Here is a 17,927-nt window from a genome sequence, read left to right as displayed (position 1 = left end):
ACACGTGTAGACACAGACAAAGACACACAGCATTGATCTATTGTGAGGGAATATGGACGAATTTTAAAGAAAATTGAAAGCGTTTTTAGTTCTGTGTGTATAATGTACATGTGCATACTTATTGAATAGACAATAGAGTGTTGTTATTGTTACTTATTCCTCCCCTGTCTCCTTTTAGCTGCTGGCTGTTTTTGCTTGAAAGCCTTCAGAAAACCAGCAATTTTTGACCTCTTTTAGTGATTTTCTTCCACTGGTCTACATGGTATATGTACTTATCTTTTCCAAATACTTGTCTATTGTATACCAGTGCTACTTTAGGACTATTTTTGTTTCTTCTGAATGTTTGTCTTAAACTAATATGTTGGTGGCATTGCGTGGTGTACCGTTTTATTCTGGAACTTATCTTTTCAGAATTATGTACATATTGTACTTTTGTTATACATTTTGATGGTACATTTCTATGTGAAGACTGTGTGTGTGAGTGTGAGAGGAGAGAGAGGGATGTGTGTAAGAAAGAGATGTGTGCAAGAGAGAGAGAGAGATGTGTGTGTGTGTGCAAGAGAAATTAGTGCATTGTTTGATTGTGATGCATTTAATATTATGAAGTGTAGATGCATGGTAGTATAAGTGCTTCAAGTCTGCTGTTTTGTGGTGAATGACGCTATAACATTTCTATTATGTATGGCTCATTTTCAGTTGGATGTTTTTATGTTATTGTATTGTACATGCACACTAAAAAAAAGTTAAGAATCGGTTGAAAAAACGGATCTAATTATAAAAAATTGCCAAAAAATTTAACATCGACATAATAATTAAAAGAATAATGTGTTTGAAATAACAAATGAACAATGAGTCTTGACCTCGAATTTTGTTTGGCAGGCAGAGTTATTTCCCTTTGTGGGACTTCTCAAAAGCTTCTGCATTTTGGAAGAAAAAGGGTGTTTTTTATAACCCCATGAAATTTGCGGAACGCATGCCAGGGCAAAAGGTTGTGATGCACGTGCTACAACAGGGTCCTGGCTATGAACATCGCTCACCAGCTTGTGTTTAAAGGTTGACATGCTGACACAATTATGCACAGTAGCAACATGCCCCCACGAAGAAAACTGAGCGATTTGGATAGAGGAAGGGCAATAGGATGGCTACAAGACGGTGTTGCTGCCAGGCAAGTAGCCCAGAGGCTCAGTGCCATGGCTCCCTCTATCATCATCAGACTAAAACAGAGATTCCAAGCAACTGGAAGAGTGCAGGAGCGACAACGTTCTGGTCGGCCCAGGAGTCACCACACAAAGAGAGGATTGCTTCATTCGGAGGCAGGCCATGCAACAAAGAATGGGTACGGCAAACAACATTAGGCAACGCCTATAAGCTACCACCAACACTGTTGTTAGTGGTCAGACGATCCAAAACCGCTTACACAACTTTGGCTTGCGTGCAAGGCGTCCAGTCCGAGGAACAACCCTGACTGCTAATCACCGAGCAGCTCGCAGAGCCTGGTGCACTGAACATGTGAGGTGGCAACGTCAGCAGTGGTGTTGTTTACAGATGAGTCCCGCTTTTGCTTGGAACCTGCTGATGGTCGCATCCGAGTGTGGAGGTGTCGCGGAGAGCGCTTCGCAGAAGGCGCTGTTCTGGAACGACAGCGTTTTGGCGGAGGCTCTGTGATGGTCTGGGGAGGGATCAGCACACGTCCAAGGACACCTCTGTACCATGTAGTGGGCAACTTGACCGGTGTCCGCTACCAGAATGAGATCCTGCAACTCCTGGTCGTTCCAGCCCTCCAAGCGATCGGCCCTCGTGCGATTCTTCAGGATGACAACGCACCTCCCCATCGCTCTGCAGCTGTAAACACCTTCATCCAGCAGGCCAGGGTCAACAGGATGCTGTGGCCAGCCAACAGCCCGGACCTGAACCCCATAGAGCACATGTGGGACGAGCTTTGTCGTCGGGTACAGCAACATCACCCTCCTCCTGCCAATCTGGGTCAACTGCTGCAATGGCTCCAGCAGGAGTGGAATGGAGTTCCCAGAGCATTCATATGCAACCTGATCCACTCCATGCACCAACGATGTGTTGGATGCCTGGCACACAACGGAGGGCACACGCGTTATCGACACTGATTCACATTGTTGTGAATTCCATTTTCGAGGGTTGTCACGTTTGACACACTGTAGCTAAATTGTCGCTGCCGCGTTCGATCTTTGTTTGTCATTACTCCTTGGTTGTTCAATTATATAAATTTTTTTAAATGAAAGAATTCGGTCTTGTCTGTTTTGTGTGGCGTGCTTGTAAAAAAAGTGATCCTAGTAATTTTTTTTTAAGGGTGTATGTAGTATGTATACCTTTCAAAAGTAAAAGCCACACATCCTCAAATTTCCAGTGCTAACCTTTTGTGTGTGTTTTAGCCTGTGATAATTTTGTGATTATTTCATAGAATTGAAGTCATGCTATTGTGTATGTGGGTTGTTTTGTGTTTTGCGTTTGGGTAAATAAAGTATTTTGGTATCTAACTGCATCGCTCTTTTTTTTATCGAACTTTTTGTTTTATTAGTTTAGGTTAGTGTACTTTTTCACTTGAGAAGTGGATAAGGCATATATATATACACTAATATACACATTGATAGGCTTTTATTTTAACATTTACCGGCACGGTTGGCCTAGTGTTAAGGCGTCCGCCCCGTGATCGGGAGGTCGTGGGTTTGAACCCCAGCCGGGTCATACCTAAGACTTTAAAATTGGCAATCTAGTGGCTGCTCCGCCTGGCGTCTGGCATTATGGGGTTAGTGCTAGGACTGGTTGGTCCGGTGTCAGAATAATGTGACTGGGTGAGACATGAAGCCTGTGCTGCGACTTCTGTCTTGTGTGTGGCGCACGTTATATGTCAAAGCAGCACCGCCCTGATACGGCCCTTCGTGGTCGGCTGGGCGTTAAGCAAACAAACAAACAAACAAATTTTAACATTTAAGGTCATCAATTGGGGACTGACGCCCAACCAAAGCCTAAAAGACAATGTTTGGAAATAACCGTCAGGTTTGCATGGGTTGTGAAAGTGAATTTTCTTGCTTTTATCGAGTCAAACTTTTCCATGTGACATTACAGGCCAGTCACTAGCGAGGGGTGTGTCTGAAACACTTGGACAAGGATCGAGCATGTGTGGAAAGCTTGCCTCAATAAAAGGAAGAGTATTCACTCTTTCAAAAACCATACAAAACCCGACAGAGTTATTTCCGGAGTTGGTCCAATTGAAACCTGATGGAGTGTAGCGACAAGCACATCTTTCTTTCTTTGGTGTTTAAAGTCGTTTTCAACCACGAAGGTTATATCGCGACGGGGAAAGGGGGGAGATGGGATAGAGCCACTTGTCAATTGTTTCTTGTTTACAAAAGCACTAATCAAAAAATTACAACGTAGTACAATGTATTACCTTACTGGGAGAATGCAAGTTTCCAGTACAAAGGACTTAACATTTCTTACATACTGCTTGACTAAAATCTTTACAAACATTGACTATATTCTATACAAGAAACACTTAACAAGGGTAAAAGGAGAAACAGAATCCGTTAGTCGCCTCTTACGACATGCTGGGGAGCATCGGGTAAATTCTTCCCCCTAACCCGCGGGGGGTCACAAACACATAAAACACATACTATAAATAACATATTTTATTACAGACTTGATCAAGAAAAACAAACACAGAATGATTTAAAACTAGAAAACAATAATCTTATACATGATATTGTTCACAGAAATAGTGAAACTGTGAGTATATTGGTGATTAAAAAGCATTTGTAACATCATAAATCTTGAAGCTTTTTGAACAAAGGAAAACAATACGAGGGAGAAGAGAGGAACAAAATCTGTAACACTTTTATTTTCTAGGTATATTTTTGGCATTGTTACAATTAACTGTCATTACTGATACACAATAAACAAAGTAGATTTATAGCACTTGAGGGCTACAAATAACGAGTAAAAAATGTATACAGGTTAAACTGAAAGATGAAGCGAGAATAAAAACAAAAATATCTTGGTAAAAAGAAAAACAACACTTAAATACGATTTTCTCAGATTCCACAATAAAGGAAAAAAGTACTTCATGTTCCAGAAAAAGAAAACTCCTCTGACATGTAAGAATGAGATAACTGATTTCAGAGAAAATAAAATAACCGGATTTGCACATAATGCACACAGTATATGGCACAGAAAAATTAACAAGATTCGCCTGTCTTCAACCTTTGAGAGTGTACTGGAAAGGTATGTTCAGATTTTCTTTATATAGATCAGGCTAGTAATTTTTGTAATTTAAAAAAAAAGAAAAGAAAGAAAACCATGCATGAACCAACAAACTGTAATTTGAACGTTCTACACATAAGACCAGTATTGCATCTGTTCATAAGAAAAAAAAAGAAAAAAAAAGAAGGGGGGAGGAATAAAACAATAGAAACAAAGACAGACATGAGCCTAAAGTGAAATAACTAATATTCCTGAGTTTGTTTTGTGTTACTATTAATAATATATCAAATATCTACCAACTCTTCCTCAACTCTACAGATACATGATTACACGCTGAAGTACCTGTTGACATATAATCAGTCTCTTAAAAACCACACACACACAACTCACAAGTAACCATATAAAAAATACACAAGCATTTACTATCATCAACACACTTTCAGTATAGTTATTATGCAAATCAATCAGCCCAACATAAATATTCAAAAGCAGCATAAATTATGCAAATCTAGGGAAATTCACATTTGGTGTAAGATGCTTAACTTATTAAATGCTTTGTCACTATCACACTGTTAAGAACAAGAACATATATATAGAACACCTTTCATTAAAAAATGAAAATTTCTGTTAAAAAATCAACAAGGAACAAACTGATCACAAAATAATGAAAACAATAGGCTGTCACACTCTTTCTTACATTAGTACAGTCTAAAATCAGGCGGGGGGAGAGGGTTGGGTACTCCAAGTAGAAAAGGAGGGGGGGGATGTCAGTTTACACAACCATGGAAGAAAGGATTAAGGGACAGTTGGAAAAAAAATTTATATTCAACTTAAACAAGAGGCGAAGCCTTCAAGGCTCACGTAAGAAATAGACAAACAGTAACACAAACTCAATCACTCCGTCACACATACACACCCACACACACAGTAAGCATAGGTGACACTGTGCAAGAAAGAGAGACACTAGATCTAGATCTGTCTGCCTGTCTGCATGTAGCCTACTAACAGGGACACGACTGCCAAATAGTCTCGGCCCGCTCAAAATAACAATGACCGAGACGCGTGACGTCTAACCCTCTTACGCCATAATGTGACATCTTCAAATGACGAAATGTTAAAGTTTCTACCACAGACATACACACGCACACACGCACGCACGCACGCACGCACGCACAGACAGACAAAGTTACGATCGCATAGGCTACACTTACGTGAGCCAAAAATGAAAAAATATAAAATTGTCAAATTCTGTAAAAAAAACAACAAAAAAACACAAAAACAAAACAACTACATTCTTTGACATCATTTTTACAGCACAGAAAGTATCTTCATGGGAATTTTGATATGCACCTTTTTTACCTTAAACTTTTAGCATTTATTTGATAATTGCAAAGCTCTAATTTTAAGTTATACCAAGAATATACATTTCTTTAAACTTATACACATTCTGCCAAAGTGTTACTGACCGCATGTAAAACTGCCAGGGTTTTCTCCATATCTATTATTCATCTCTTCATTTGTTTTTGTACTTGTTTATTTATTGATTGTTTATGCATATAATGGTTAATTCGATTTATTTTTAGTATTTGTTATTTACCTGTGTAAGTATGTACTTCTTCCTATATTTATTCATATTCAATTACAACACCAAGAATCATGAATAATTTAAGCACTTATAACAATATTGTTATGAACATACACATCATAAAAATATTCCACAAAGAAGGAAAGCAGTGAATTTCGAATATACTTCAAAAGCAAATGGACATTAACAGGAGAAATGCAACATTATGTTCTGTTGATTTAAATTTGTATTGTAATGGTATGTTCTGTTGATTTAAATTTTAATTGTAGTGGTAGATATCGTAATGTGTACATGTAATTGTAATTGTAATTAATTTTGATTTCATCATCACTAGATGTTAACAAGCTTTGTTTTCTTTATTGCTTGTTTGCTCATTTCTTTGTCTAGCTGGTAACTTGTGTCCTTCATTGACCACTTAACATTATACATGTATTTTACCATGGTACATCTCTTAACCCTTTCCAAATGACCCCTCCCCCACTTAATTTCTGGTTAAACTGTTACTATCATTGCTTTTAACATGTGTATTCATCTTTGTCTCCAAACTGTTTGATGATGTGAGCTGATTTTACGATCTCCCTCTTGATATTTTGAGTAAGTCTAAGAGGAACACCCCACATCGGCCTAGAATTGTTTTAAAATGACAGTACTGAAATATTTAAAACAAACAGACAATTTGCACTCTTTCCTAGCTACTTATCACAAAACAAATCAACAACAGAGATATATATTCATGAACAAAAAACAAATTGCTAAACATTTTCTTTTTTTAAAACAACCATTGACAGCAACAACAATGCATTTTTGGTTAAAAATAATAAGGTCAGAACTTAAGTCTGGCAAAAACTACCATCTCGATCTCGCAAGTACTATATATTCTCAGGAAATCTGATTTTAGATCCAAACTTCATTTGTGATAAAACCGCTTGGAGACTGATTTAAATGAGATTTGGCAAATTGCCACAGAATCAACTTAGTTTCTACCATACTACAGTTCTGCCAAACTCAGTATAAAATCAATGAACAAGAGATATTTATCTCCAAACATGGTCAGCTAATGGAACACTTCATTTCTGTTATACTACAACATTACAAGTAACAGTGTAACGATCGATGAACAAGTGATGTTTATCTTTCGAACAAGGCTTGCATGAACACTAAATGTAAAGAGTGTCACTCTGAACATACGAGGTAAACTGTATGTGTAACTGACAGAACAAAAGGTCCGCAAGACTTGGCAGTTTTTGCTCCTCACATTTTGTTATAATTTCCTTCATAATAATACGCAATGAATGGAAAACACATTAGCGGAACGAGGCAATCAAAGAAGACAATCTTTGGTTCTAACGAACAAAGAAAAAAGTATCTCAGTTCGATCATCTAAGGAATTAGGTTTGAATTTTATGCTGCTTATAATGTGCTCAAAATAATATTTCATTGACTCCTATTGAGTTTCTTATATTTTGAGGATCAAATTCTGGATGTTGTTATGGATGGCAGTATGTGTCGTATTCTACCTACATTGATCGAACTGTCATTTCTATGGTCATCATGTAGATTTACTGCGAAGATGATGGTACATGTATACATTAAGTCTGAACACCGCCGCCGGTGACATAATATTGGCAGCTCTTGCACTCATTCTCTCTCAGTCTGACTGGCAAGGTTGTTTTTGGATATCACGGCACAATGCTGCCAAATTCTCTTGGTCCTCAAGAGCTCTGCCAGCACCATGTTGCATTTTACTTGCCCCAGACCAAATATTTGCACTGCCCAGTGTGCAATCTTTTTTTGTTTGTTGTTGTAATACTGAACATCTGTTTTCTCTTCTTCTTGCTCGCTCAAAGCCCTTGATGCCTGACATGGTAAATCTATGTCTCACCTAAATTCTTTCTTCAGCCCACAAGCTGCATCGATTTCACTTCTGATACGCATTGCATTCAAGGCCTTGCGCTTCATGGCATGAATGTTTTGGGCTTTCTTGGCCGACATCTTTCCTAACCTCCTGTGCTCTCACATATTGGCCACGTCAGCCATTGTCAAGTCGCAACAGACAGCAAAGTTAAGTGTCCTCTGTCAGTGACCCTCAGATTCCGCAGCCTTTGCAGTTGATGTCAAAGCTTAGAGTGGACATGCTGTTCGTAGGAGGCTACTGGTTATTTCCAGCTGGTACCAGTCTAGCTGCTGATTGTTGATGACAAAGTTACGCATACACCCGTAGAACCCTTGCTGGGATAATGAGGCCGGCTGCTGCTCGAACGTTGCTGTGGACAGAATGAGTGATGTTGAATTAAGAAATCAGCAGTAGAATTAGAAACACACATGCATGCAAGCAGTCTCTGAGCATCTCCTACACACAGGTACACATATACAGATCAACACACACAAATGCACATAGACACACATTTTCTCTCTCACACATATATGTATACACATTTACATCTTAAAGTATAAATGCAAATCAGTCCTGCCTGTGACCAACACACACATTAAAAGAGGCCTCATAATCTTGACATCAACATGCACTCATACATGCTTGTTCCACCCCCACCCTGTCCTATACCACACAACCAAACCCATGCCAACCTTAACATGTTGACAACATCTATCAAAACACATCCTCTCATATCCACCACAACATCCACCCCCCCCCCCCCCAACTTACAAGGAAATCCACCAATGAGGAGTGGAGATTTGCTGGGTGTGTCTCCGCCACCAGGCTGCCCCAACCCTACAATCTCTCCCTGATTGTCCACCTTCAGGTGCAGGGTGTTGTTGTTCAAGGATGCTCGTACCGTGTGCCACTGGTTCATGCAAAACTCATTGGGGTCAAGGTTGTTCGACTCCGCCCGGATCGTCTCGTCTCCGTTGGTCAGGGCAAACATCAGCTATGGTCGAAACACAGACAGAACTACCGTAAGAATAAGCAAGAGAATGCACCAAAACCAAGCTGAACCTGAAGAGTTTGAACAGATAACATTCTTTTTTCTTTCTTTATTTGGTGTTTAACGTCGTTTTCAACCGTTCAAGGTTATATCGCGACGGGGAAAGGGGTGGGATGGGATAGAGCCACTTGTTTCTTGTTCACAAAAGCACTAATAAAATAATTGCTCCAGGGGCTTGTGTGGAGAAAAGCGACTACATGAATATTTTTGTCTTTTCTCCATATGCAATTTTCTTCTTAAAGTTTATAGAGTGAGGAAGAAGAGAAAGTGTAGAGAGCAGAATATATTATCTAGGTTAGTATCGAAACGGTGTGGAATTAAGATTCACACTCTAAAATCATATTTGTTCTTTCCCCTAGTAAATTGTTCGGAGATTAAGGTATGATACGGTCCCGTTTTCTATTGTTCTCTTGCGGTAGAATTAATTGGTTAATTGGTTTTGACACGATGGCGCCGACAGAACTGACGGGATATGACCCCTAGGTCGTTTCTCCTGTCACGAATGTTTATGCACGTGGGCCGTTAACGACTGAGGGCATTGTTTTGCTATATTCACCTCCCTTCCCAACCCCCTTTCTTTTTTTGACCTGATTCTTTATTTCTAATACAGGTCTATGATAATACTTGTTACACACAGACGAACACACATACATAGACACACATACACATACAGACACACTCTCTCTACTCTCTCTCTCTTTTCTTTTCTGTAGCTTTTATATCATTCTTTCTTTTACCTATGTATTCTATATAAGTATGTATTCTGTATTCATTTGTTTAGTAGAATGTAGATTTTATGTTTATCATCTACATATGAGAAGCCTGTTCAATATACACTGTGTTTGATTGTGGTTAACTTGTAACTGCATACGGTGTTTGGTGTAACATGACTATTTTGCGAGGTAATAGTCAGAGGTTTTGCACTTTGTTCACCGTATTGATAACCAATGAGTGTTTGGTATCAAACGATGCGTCGTAGAATTTCCATTTTATTGATGTATTTCTTTATAGCGTTTTTGATGTAGTTTTCTTTGTACAGGAGTTTTTGTGTATTTTTGAGGGATTTTAACTGTAGCTTCTATGGAAGCTGACAGCAGCCTCGAGACTCTACCCCCCCCCCCCCCTCCCTCCCCATTTTGTTCTATGACGTTGATACGATCGCGCCGGCTTGACTGGCGGGGTTGTGAACCCAAAGTCACGCTCCTGTCACTTGCCACGAATTTGTTTTTGCACGTGGACTGTCAGGGACAGTCATGGAAGGTATATAAGCTGTTAGTTTTCAGGGTTCGGGGGAGTCTTGGCAACCAACCTGGCTTAAGTGTCTAAATGGTATACCGGACTCCCCACCACCACTTAGGGTTACAGCATTGCTTCGGTGGGAATGGTTGTGGATGAGTCCAAACCTGAGTACTGAGAAGTATTTGTTGTTTTCTCTAAACTGCCCTCCGGAGTTTTGGCAACCAACCTGGCTTAAGTGTCTAAATGGTATACCGGACTCCGCCCTGTGGACTGAACTGACAGGGTTAACAAAAAACGTTCCGCAGTCCCAGGTTACCACACGGCGAGTAAAGTGGCGTCGCTTTACTCTTTTACTTTATTTTTACTCAGGCCCCGAACCTCTGCCCAAATTTTCAGCCATTTTAGGACATAGGATATTGCTTTCAGTAGCGTATTTTGCTAAGGGTACCTACGGGTCATGCCCAAATTTTCAGCCATCTTTGGACTTAGAATATTTTTGTAAGGAGTAGGAAAATTACAGGAATAGAGTGAACCAATGTACAGATATATTTTCTGAAAAGAACCTACGCATTGTATTGAGTTGTTTTTATGATTTGTTTTGATTCAATACAATTTTGAACTTTACCTGCCTCTTCTTGAGTTTATATTCTGTGTGTCTGTTTGTCCTGTCGTGTGATTGCCATCCTGACAAATGACCTTCAAACACGTATAACATCTAAGACACAGACACAGACAGTTAGAGTTAATGTGAAGCTAAGACCGCTCGGCTTTACAAATGGTGTCAGAAGTGGGATAAAGATTGGTTCACTGTAGTTTTGGTAGCTTCCGATTTATTTTTACTTAGAGAGAGAAGATCCCCTCCCATCCCTTTGTTTTTATTTTATTTTTCTCAGTCACTTAGTCAGTGACTGTTTATTTTTCTGGACTGCTGCAAAACAAGATGTCTGACCTTGGTTCACAAGAAGACCTGCGGGCGTCAGGCGGTACTGACGACAAGGGTCGTCGCCTACCTCCCTTGAAACAGCATAATGCAAACACGTAGGCATATTTTTTTTGCTATCAGAGTTAGGTCTTTTTCTCTGTGTACTTTAAAGAGATGGGGCTGTTAGTGTTCAAATCTTTAAGCTGGTTTTCCTTTTGCTGGGCAAACTTTTTTTTTCTCGTCTGCTCCCTGAAAATCACCCTTCCTGCTGATGGCTGCGCAGCGAAGCTAGATAGCGGACAACGAGGCAGTGTTCCAGAGGGCATGCAGTGCAGTCAACACAGCTGGCATGCAGGGACAACACGGCACGTTGTCTTGGCTACGAGGAACACGGTCTACACGGCGCTTGGAGGAAAAGCAAGGGACCAGCCGGACAACACAGCAGGGGTCGTCTTCAGTCAACTACACACGGGAGCAGTACAGAGTGGCTTTCCGGTCCGTCTCTCCAACTCGAGACCTGGACTGGGAAGCCAGAGCTGCAAACTGTCGGCGACACGATTCACGTGTTGCTGGCAGGAGAGCAGAGCAGCCAACGCCAGGAATGCAGCCAGCTGGCGAGACAACTACAACTGCAGAGGAAGAGCGAGAGAGGCGACGAGACAGCGACAAAGGTGACACGAAGCTTGTCACTGGGGTCCAAGGACGATCGAGCTTTTCTGACGCTGCAGCCTCGGCGACACGCGGTCATCCTAACGTGTGTAACCTGGGAAAGCAACAGATGCCGGGCGGGGAAAACCTTCTCTGCTGGCATAGATGTCGAGTTCTGGACAGACAGGGACACTGTCTGGAACTCGAGGGAAGGAACGTCGCTTCGCTGACCGGCGGAAGCGAGTTCAACAGATGTCCGCCAACATTCAACGGAAAGGCGGATTGGGTGGCGTTCCGAGTTCAGTTCGAAATGTTTGCAGAGCTGAACAGATGGACAGAGGCAGACATGGGTTTTCAGCTTGCTGTTTGTCTACGAGGGTCAGCACTGACAACGCTGAAACTCGTGAGACCCGAAGACAGACGGGAATGTGGCTCGCTTGTTCGGGCCCTTGAAGCGAGATTCAGCACACAGATACACGAGAAGGAACCGGCTTCTACGGACGAACCTTCAGGACAGAACGCGTCAGCAAGATGAAAGTCTGCCTGCGTTAGCGGAAGACGTCAGACGCCTGGTACAGATAGTCTATCCGGCAGCTAGCAGAGAAGCAGAAGAGGAGCTGACCATCGCTCATTTCACCGACGCCCTCTACCATGACGCAAGGCTGCAGTGGGCGACATTTCAAGCAAAACCACAGGCACTGGAAGAAGCTGTTGCAGCTGCGATCAGGTTCGAGTCTTTTCGGGTTGCACGAAGAGACTGCTTCACACACGAGGGCAAGGCAGCGGTCGTCAGAGAGGTACACGAAGGTGCGAGGGGCTTGTGTTTCTACTGCCACAAGCCCAAGCATCGAACAACAAACTGCAGAAGAAGCAGAAGAAGAGGAAGAGAAGACAGTAGCTGGAAACGGGCCATCGAGGAGGGAGATGTTTTGGTCTTTTTACACCTGTGACGGCTGCACAGGTGGTTGGGGTTGTACTGACGTCAGGAGTTACGTCAGGCAACAGGTTTTCCGAAGATCAGCGCATCTTTGAAGAGAAGACAGACAAGGAGGGGACAAAACCTGCTGAAGGTTGCTTCCGTGTGCAGTGTGGGACACTGCATGCAAGATACAGAGGGATTCTGTATACGTCCCAAGAACTACACCGTCGGACATCTCGGCCCACAAGATTCCAGCGACGGCAGAGAAAAACTACGTCATTACGAAACGCAGCCGATACCAACAACAACACCGTACATCGAACTGACAAGGACAAGCTAGCTGACCAGTGCGCTGCAGGGGATCCGGTCGGCGAGCGAGCTTTACGGCGCGCTGCCACGAGGCCGCGGTTCCTGCCTCTGTCTGACGAGACAGGGGAACCTGTCTGACGCTGCAGCTGGTGCGTCTCGAGTCCTATCACCGCCACAGAAGTCGTCACAGAGGTCACCCGTTCCTGCGTTCCTGTTCGGCGCCGCGAGGACGCGCCGGGTGTCATCTGGTCCTTTGTTGCTGTCCGGCGCCGCGAGGACGCGCCTGATGTCGTCAAGGTACCACTCTCCCGGAATCCGCGGAGCGAGGCTACATCAGCGACAACTCAAGCGTCAGACGTAAGCACCAAGGAAATAGGCACCAGTGACTTCGTGATCAATAAGGGTAGGGAGCTCGATAGATGTTTTTGTTCTGATTTTTGTTAAAAAGCATAGATTAGCATAACCAACGACGAAAGAGATGCAGACAACAGCGAAAGGAGAGACAGCAGACCTACGTCATCGCCTGCTGGAGAGACTGAGATTTGACCATTAGAGGAGACTGAGGGGTTCACAATGGAGTAAACAGCGTCTGGCCAGAGCTGATGAAACATTTGGTTTTATTCTTGTTGCAACAACTTACTACAGAAGAGTCATATACACTCTGCCATGGGTGTAGTCCAACAACCTGCGGGGGATTGGATTGGGAACCGTCTTGACCTGGTGTCACACTAGGTGGCACTGGAGGGTATGATACAGAAGACCAACCAGAGGCAAGGCAAGCATAACCGAAAGAGCGGTTTGAGCGGCGTGTGCTGGACCTATGCGGCCACATAGGTCGGGTGGGCTGATCAACTGGAGAGCTAAGTGCATCCAGCAGCGAGGGAGCCTGAGAGATGGACTTCTCGGAAGGGGACTTAGATTACAACGAGGGGTCCCGAAGACACGCATCGGTCACCAATCCATGAACCTATTGCAGAAACCGAGAAGGTTGTCAAAGAAAAGAACACAGAACCTCAAATTTCTTCGAAAATCATTTTCAAAATCTACGGTGGCAGTCAACGACACCACTACCTTTGTCCCGGTGAAGACACGGCGGTCGACCTGGGATGCCAGCTGCGTCTCGGCGTTAAACGGTGCTCCAGCTGGGGGTCGTCCGGGGGCGGATGTTTCACCGAGGTCGACGCTTTTGCAGTGACAGAAACGACAGAGGAAGCTGTCTGGCGCCGCGAGGACGCGCCAGCCGATGTTGATGTCGTTGCTGTGGCGGAGGTAGCTGTCTGGCGCCGCGAGGACGCGCCAGCCGATGTGGATGTCGTTGCTGTGGCGGAGGTAGCTGTCTGGCGCCGCGAGGACGCGCCAGCCGATGTGGATGTCGTTGCTGTGACGGAGGGAGCTGTCTGGCGCCGCGAGGACGCGCCAGCCGATGTTGATGTCGTTGCTGTGACGGAGGGAGCTGTCTGGCGCCGCGAGGACGCGCCAGCCGATGTTGATGTCGTTGCTGTGACGGAGGTAGCTGTCTGGCGCCGTGAGGACGCGCCAGCCGATGTTGATGTCGTTGCTGTGACGGAGGGAGCTGTCTGGCGCCGCGAGGACGCGCCAGCCGATGTCGACGCCGATGCTGTGACGAGATGACGTCAGAGCGACGTAACATCATCGTCGTCAACGCCGCATCCGTGATGTCGCCGCAACTCCAACAACGATGACGTCAACGATCGAAGGTTTTATTATGTAGAGCATCAAAGACATTGAGTTAATCAGTTACATGAGTCATGTAGGATTGTTTTTAAAAGAAGAAAGAGACAGACATTAGATGAGTTATTGCGCCGTTTGTTTGTTTGTTTGTTTGTTGCTTAACGTCCAGCCGACTACGCAGAGCCATATCAGGACGAGGAAGGGGGGGATGAAGGGGGCCACTTGTCAAGCGATTCCTGTTTACAAATGCACTAACCCATTACTTGTGTCCCAGCAGGCTTTAGTAAAACTAAATTAATACCTACTGGAAGATTACCAGTTTCCAGTATGTTAAAATAGGCTTAACCTATCTACTGCTGGACTTACATCAGAACACTAACAGATTAAACTATACATGAATCGCGAGACAAGCGGCAAGAGAAGAGATTTTTGGAAAAAATACAGGTGAATGAGCAAGAAGGCAGAAAAAAGAAAAGAATTCATGAAGAAAAAGAGAGCATGACAGGAAAGAGGAACCAAAAATCTACCTAACAGCAAACTAGAAAGCTCCTGCGGTTCCAAAAACAGGAGGGGCTTTTAATTTCATAACCGCAGTGCCCCACTGCGGGAGTTATTGCGCCGTGTGTGTGTTTCAAAGACAATGGGGGCAGATGTGAGTGTACACTTACGACCGGTAAGAATACACATTTTGTCTTTTTATTCTGTAAATTGTTTCTTGTATTTGTTGAAATGTTTACCATAAATATGTTTGACCGGTTGTTATTTCTTTTGAATGTTGCTGAGAATTTCGTTTACACATGTTTTTGATTTCAATGCGGAATAACCGCGGTGAGGTAAATCGGTGTGTGTGGTTTTTTTTTTAAATGGAACAATAGACTGAGTGGAAAGTCTAACGTTTTTTTGAAAAAGAAAAACAATGTTGGACTATAGCTGCAGAAGTTTTTTTATAACCTTTATTTTTATATCTGTGTCCGAGTAAACTGTAAAATACATCACTTATGTCATTGAGATGGTCGCGAAGAACCAAATCATTCCAAGTTTTTTTTTCATAACTTCCCTCCTTTTGTTGTTGGTGAAAGAAATCATAATCGCATAATTCTAATATTTTTTTTGTAACAATATATTTTTTTCTTTTTGTGCTTGCAATTTATAATGATAATGGAACTGAAAAGCTGAGAGAGGTGTTTTTATTTGGTTTGGACCAAATTCACCATTTTGAGTTGGAATCCAATAAGAACGAACAGAGGTTGTTGGTTCGGCGTTACTAATGGTGTTTCTAACGCAAATCTTATTCTTCCGCTAGTTTTTTTACATTTGGTGTTAAAAGCAAAAGAAGGTGGATATTGGTGTTTCACTGGTTTTCTGTAAATATGATTTTTTTGCTTCTGCTTCAGGAAGTTTCAATACCCTCGGTCATTTTCAGTTTGAGGGCAAACTGTTTTTGTGGAGGGGGGCATTGTGGAGAAAAGCGACTACAGGAATATTTTTGTCTTTTCTCCATATGCAATTTTCTTCTTAAAGTTTATAGAGTGAGGAAGAAGAGAAAGTGTAGAGAGCAGAATATATTATCTAGGTTAGTATCGAAACGGTGTGGAATTAAGATTCACACTCTAAAATCATATTTGTTCTTTCCCCTAGTAAATTGTTCGGAGATTAAGGTATGATACGGTCCCGTTTTCTATTGTTCTCTTGCGGTAGAATTAATTGGTTAATTGGTTTTGACACGATGGCGCCGACAGAACTGACGGGATATGACCCCTAGGTCGTTTCTCCTGTCACGAATGTTTATGCACGTGGGCCGTTAACGACTGAGGGCATTGTTTTGCTATATTCACCTCCCTTCCCAACCCCCTTTCTTTTTTTGACCTGATTCTTTATTTCTAATACAGGTCTATGATAATACTTGTTACACACAGACGAACACACATACATAGACACACATACACATACAGACACACTCTCTCTACTCTCTCTCTCTTTTCTTTTCTGTAGCTTTTATATCATTCTTTCTTTTACCTATGTATTCTATATAAGTATGTATTCTGTATTCATTTGTTTAGTAGAATGTAGATTTTATGTTTATCATCTACATATGAGAAGCCTGTTCAATATACACTGTGTTTGATTGTGGTTAACTTGTAACTGCATACGGTGTTTGGTGTAACATGACTATTTTGCGAGGTAATAGTCAGAGGTTTTGCACTTTGTTCACCGTATTGATAACCAATGAGTGTTTGGTATCAAACGATGCGTCGTAGAATTTCCATTTTATTGATGTATTTCTTTATAGCGTTTTTGATGTAGTTTTCTTTGTACAGGAGTTTTTGTGTATTTTTGAGGGATTTTAACTGTAGCTTCTATGGAAGCTGACAGCAGCCTCGAGACTCTACCCCCCCCCCCCCCCCCCCCTCCCTCCCCATTTTGTTCTATGACGTTGATACGATCGCGCCGGCTTGACTGGCGGGGTTGTGAACCCAAAGTCACGCTCCTGTCACTTGCCACGAATTTGTTTTTGCACGTGGACTGACGTCAGGGACAGTCATGGAAGGTATATAAGCTGCTAGTTTTCAAGGTTCGGCGGGAGTCTTGGCAACCAACCTGGCTTAAGTGTCTAAATGGTATACCGGACTCCCCACCACCACTTAGGGTTACAGCATTGCTTCGGTGGGAATGGTTGTGGATGAGTCCAAACCTGAGTACTGAGAAGTATTTGTTGTTATCTCTAAACTGTCCTCCGGAGTTTTGGCAACCAACCTGGCTTAAGTGTCTAAATGGTATACCGGACTCCGCCCTGTGGACTGAACTGACAGGGTTAACAAAAAACGTTCCGCAGTCCCAGGTTACCACACGGCGAGTAAAGTGGCGTCGCTTTGCTCTTTTACTTTATTTTTACTCAGGCCCCGAACCTCTGCCCAAATTTTCAGCCATTTTAGGACATAGGATATTGCTTTCAGTAGCGTATTTTGCTAAGGGTACCTACGGGTCATGCCCAAATTTTCAGCCATTTTTGGACTTAGAATATTTTTGTAAGGAGTAGGAAAATTACAGGAATAGAGTGAACCAATGTACAGATATATTTTCTGAAAAGAACTACGCCTTGTATTGAGTTGTTTTTATGATTTGTTTTGATTCAATACAATTTTGAACTTTACCTGCCTCTTCTTGAGTTTATATTCTGTGTGTCTGTTTGTCCTGTCATGTGATTGCCATCCTGACAAATGACCTTCAAACACGAATAACATCTAAGACACAGACACAGACAGTTAGAGTTAATGTGAAGCTAAGACCGCTCGGCTTTACACTTGCAACGTAGTACAATATATGACCTTACTGGGAGAATGCAAGTTTCCAGTACAAAGGACTTAACATTTCTTACATACTGCTTGACTAAAATCTTTACAAACATTGACTATATTCTATACAAGAAACACTTAA

General features: G+C 42.5%; 1 protein-coding gene across 3 annotated transcripts in view; it reads right to left on the bottom strand.

The window, feature by feature from the left end:
* Nucleotides 1-3,647: 3,647 nt before the first annotated feature.
* LOC138966814 (laminin subunit alpha-2-like) overlaps nucleotides 3,648-17,927 on the bottom strand; it is a 242,658-nt gene continuing 228,378 nt past the window's right edge. For all 3 annotated transcript variants that reach the window (XM_070339159.1, XM_070339160.1, XM_070339161.1), the window contains 2 exons: nucleotides 8,484-8,706; nucleotides 3,648-8,082 (listed from right to left, as the gene is read on the bottom strand). In XM_070339159.1, coding sequence (XP_070195260.1) covers nucleotides 7,940-8,082; nucleotides 8,484-8,706 — 366 coding nt within the window. In that variant the 3' untranslated portion in view covers nucleotides 3,648-7,939. The remainder of the gene's footprint in view (nucleotides 8,083-8,483; nucleotides 8,707-17,927) is intronic.

Source organism: Littorina saxatilis, linkage group LG5, assembly GCF_037325665.1.
Source record: "Littorina saxatilis isolate snail1 linkage group LG5, US_GU_Lsax_2.0, whole genome shotgun sequence".
Lineage (NCBI taxonomy): Eukaryota > Metazoa > Mollusca > Gastropoda > Littorinimorpha > Littorinidae > Littorina > Littorina saxatilis.
The sequence above is the reverse complement of the archived record's forward strand: the minus strand, read 5'-3'. Positions and strand labels throughout refer to the sequence as shown.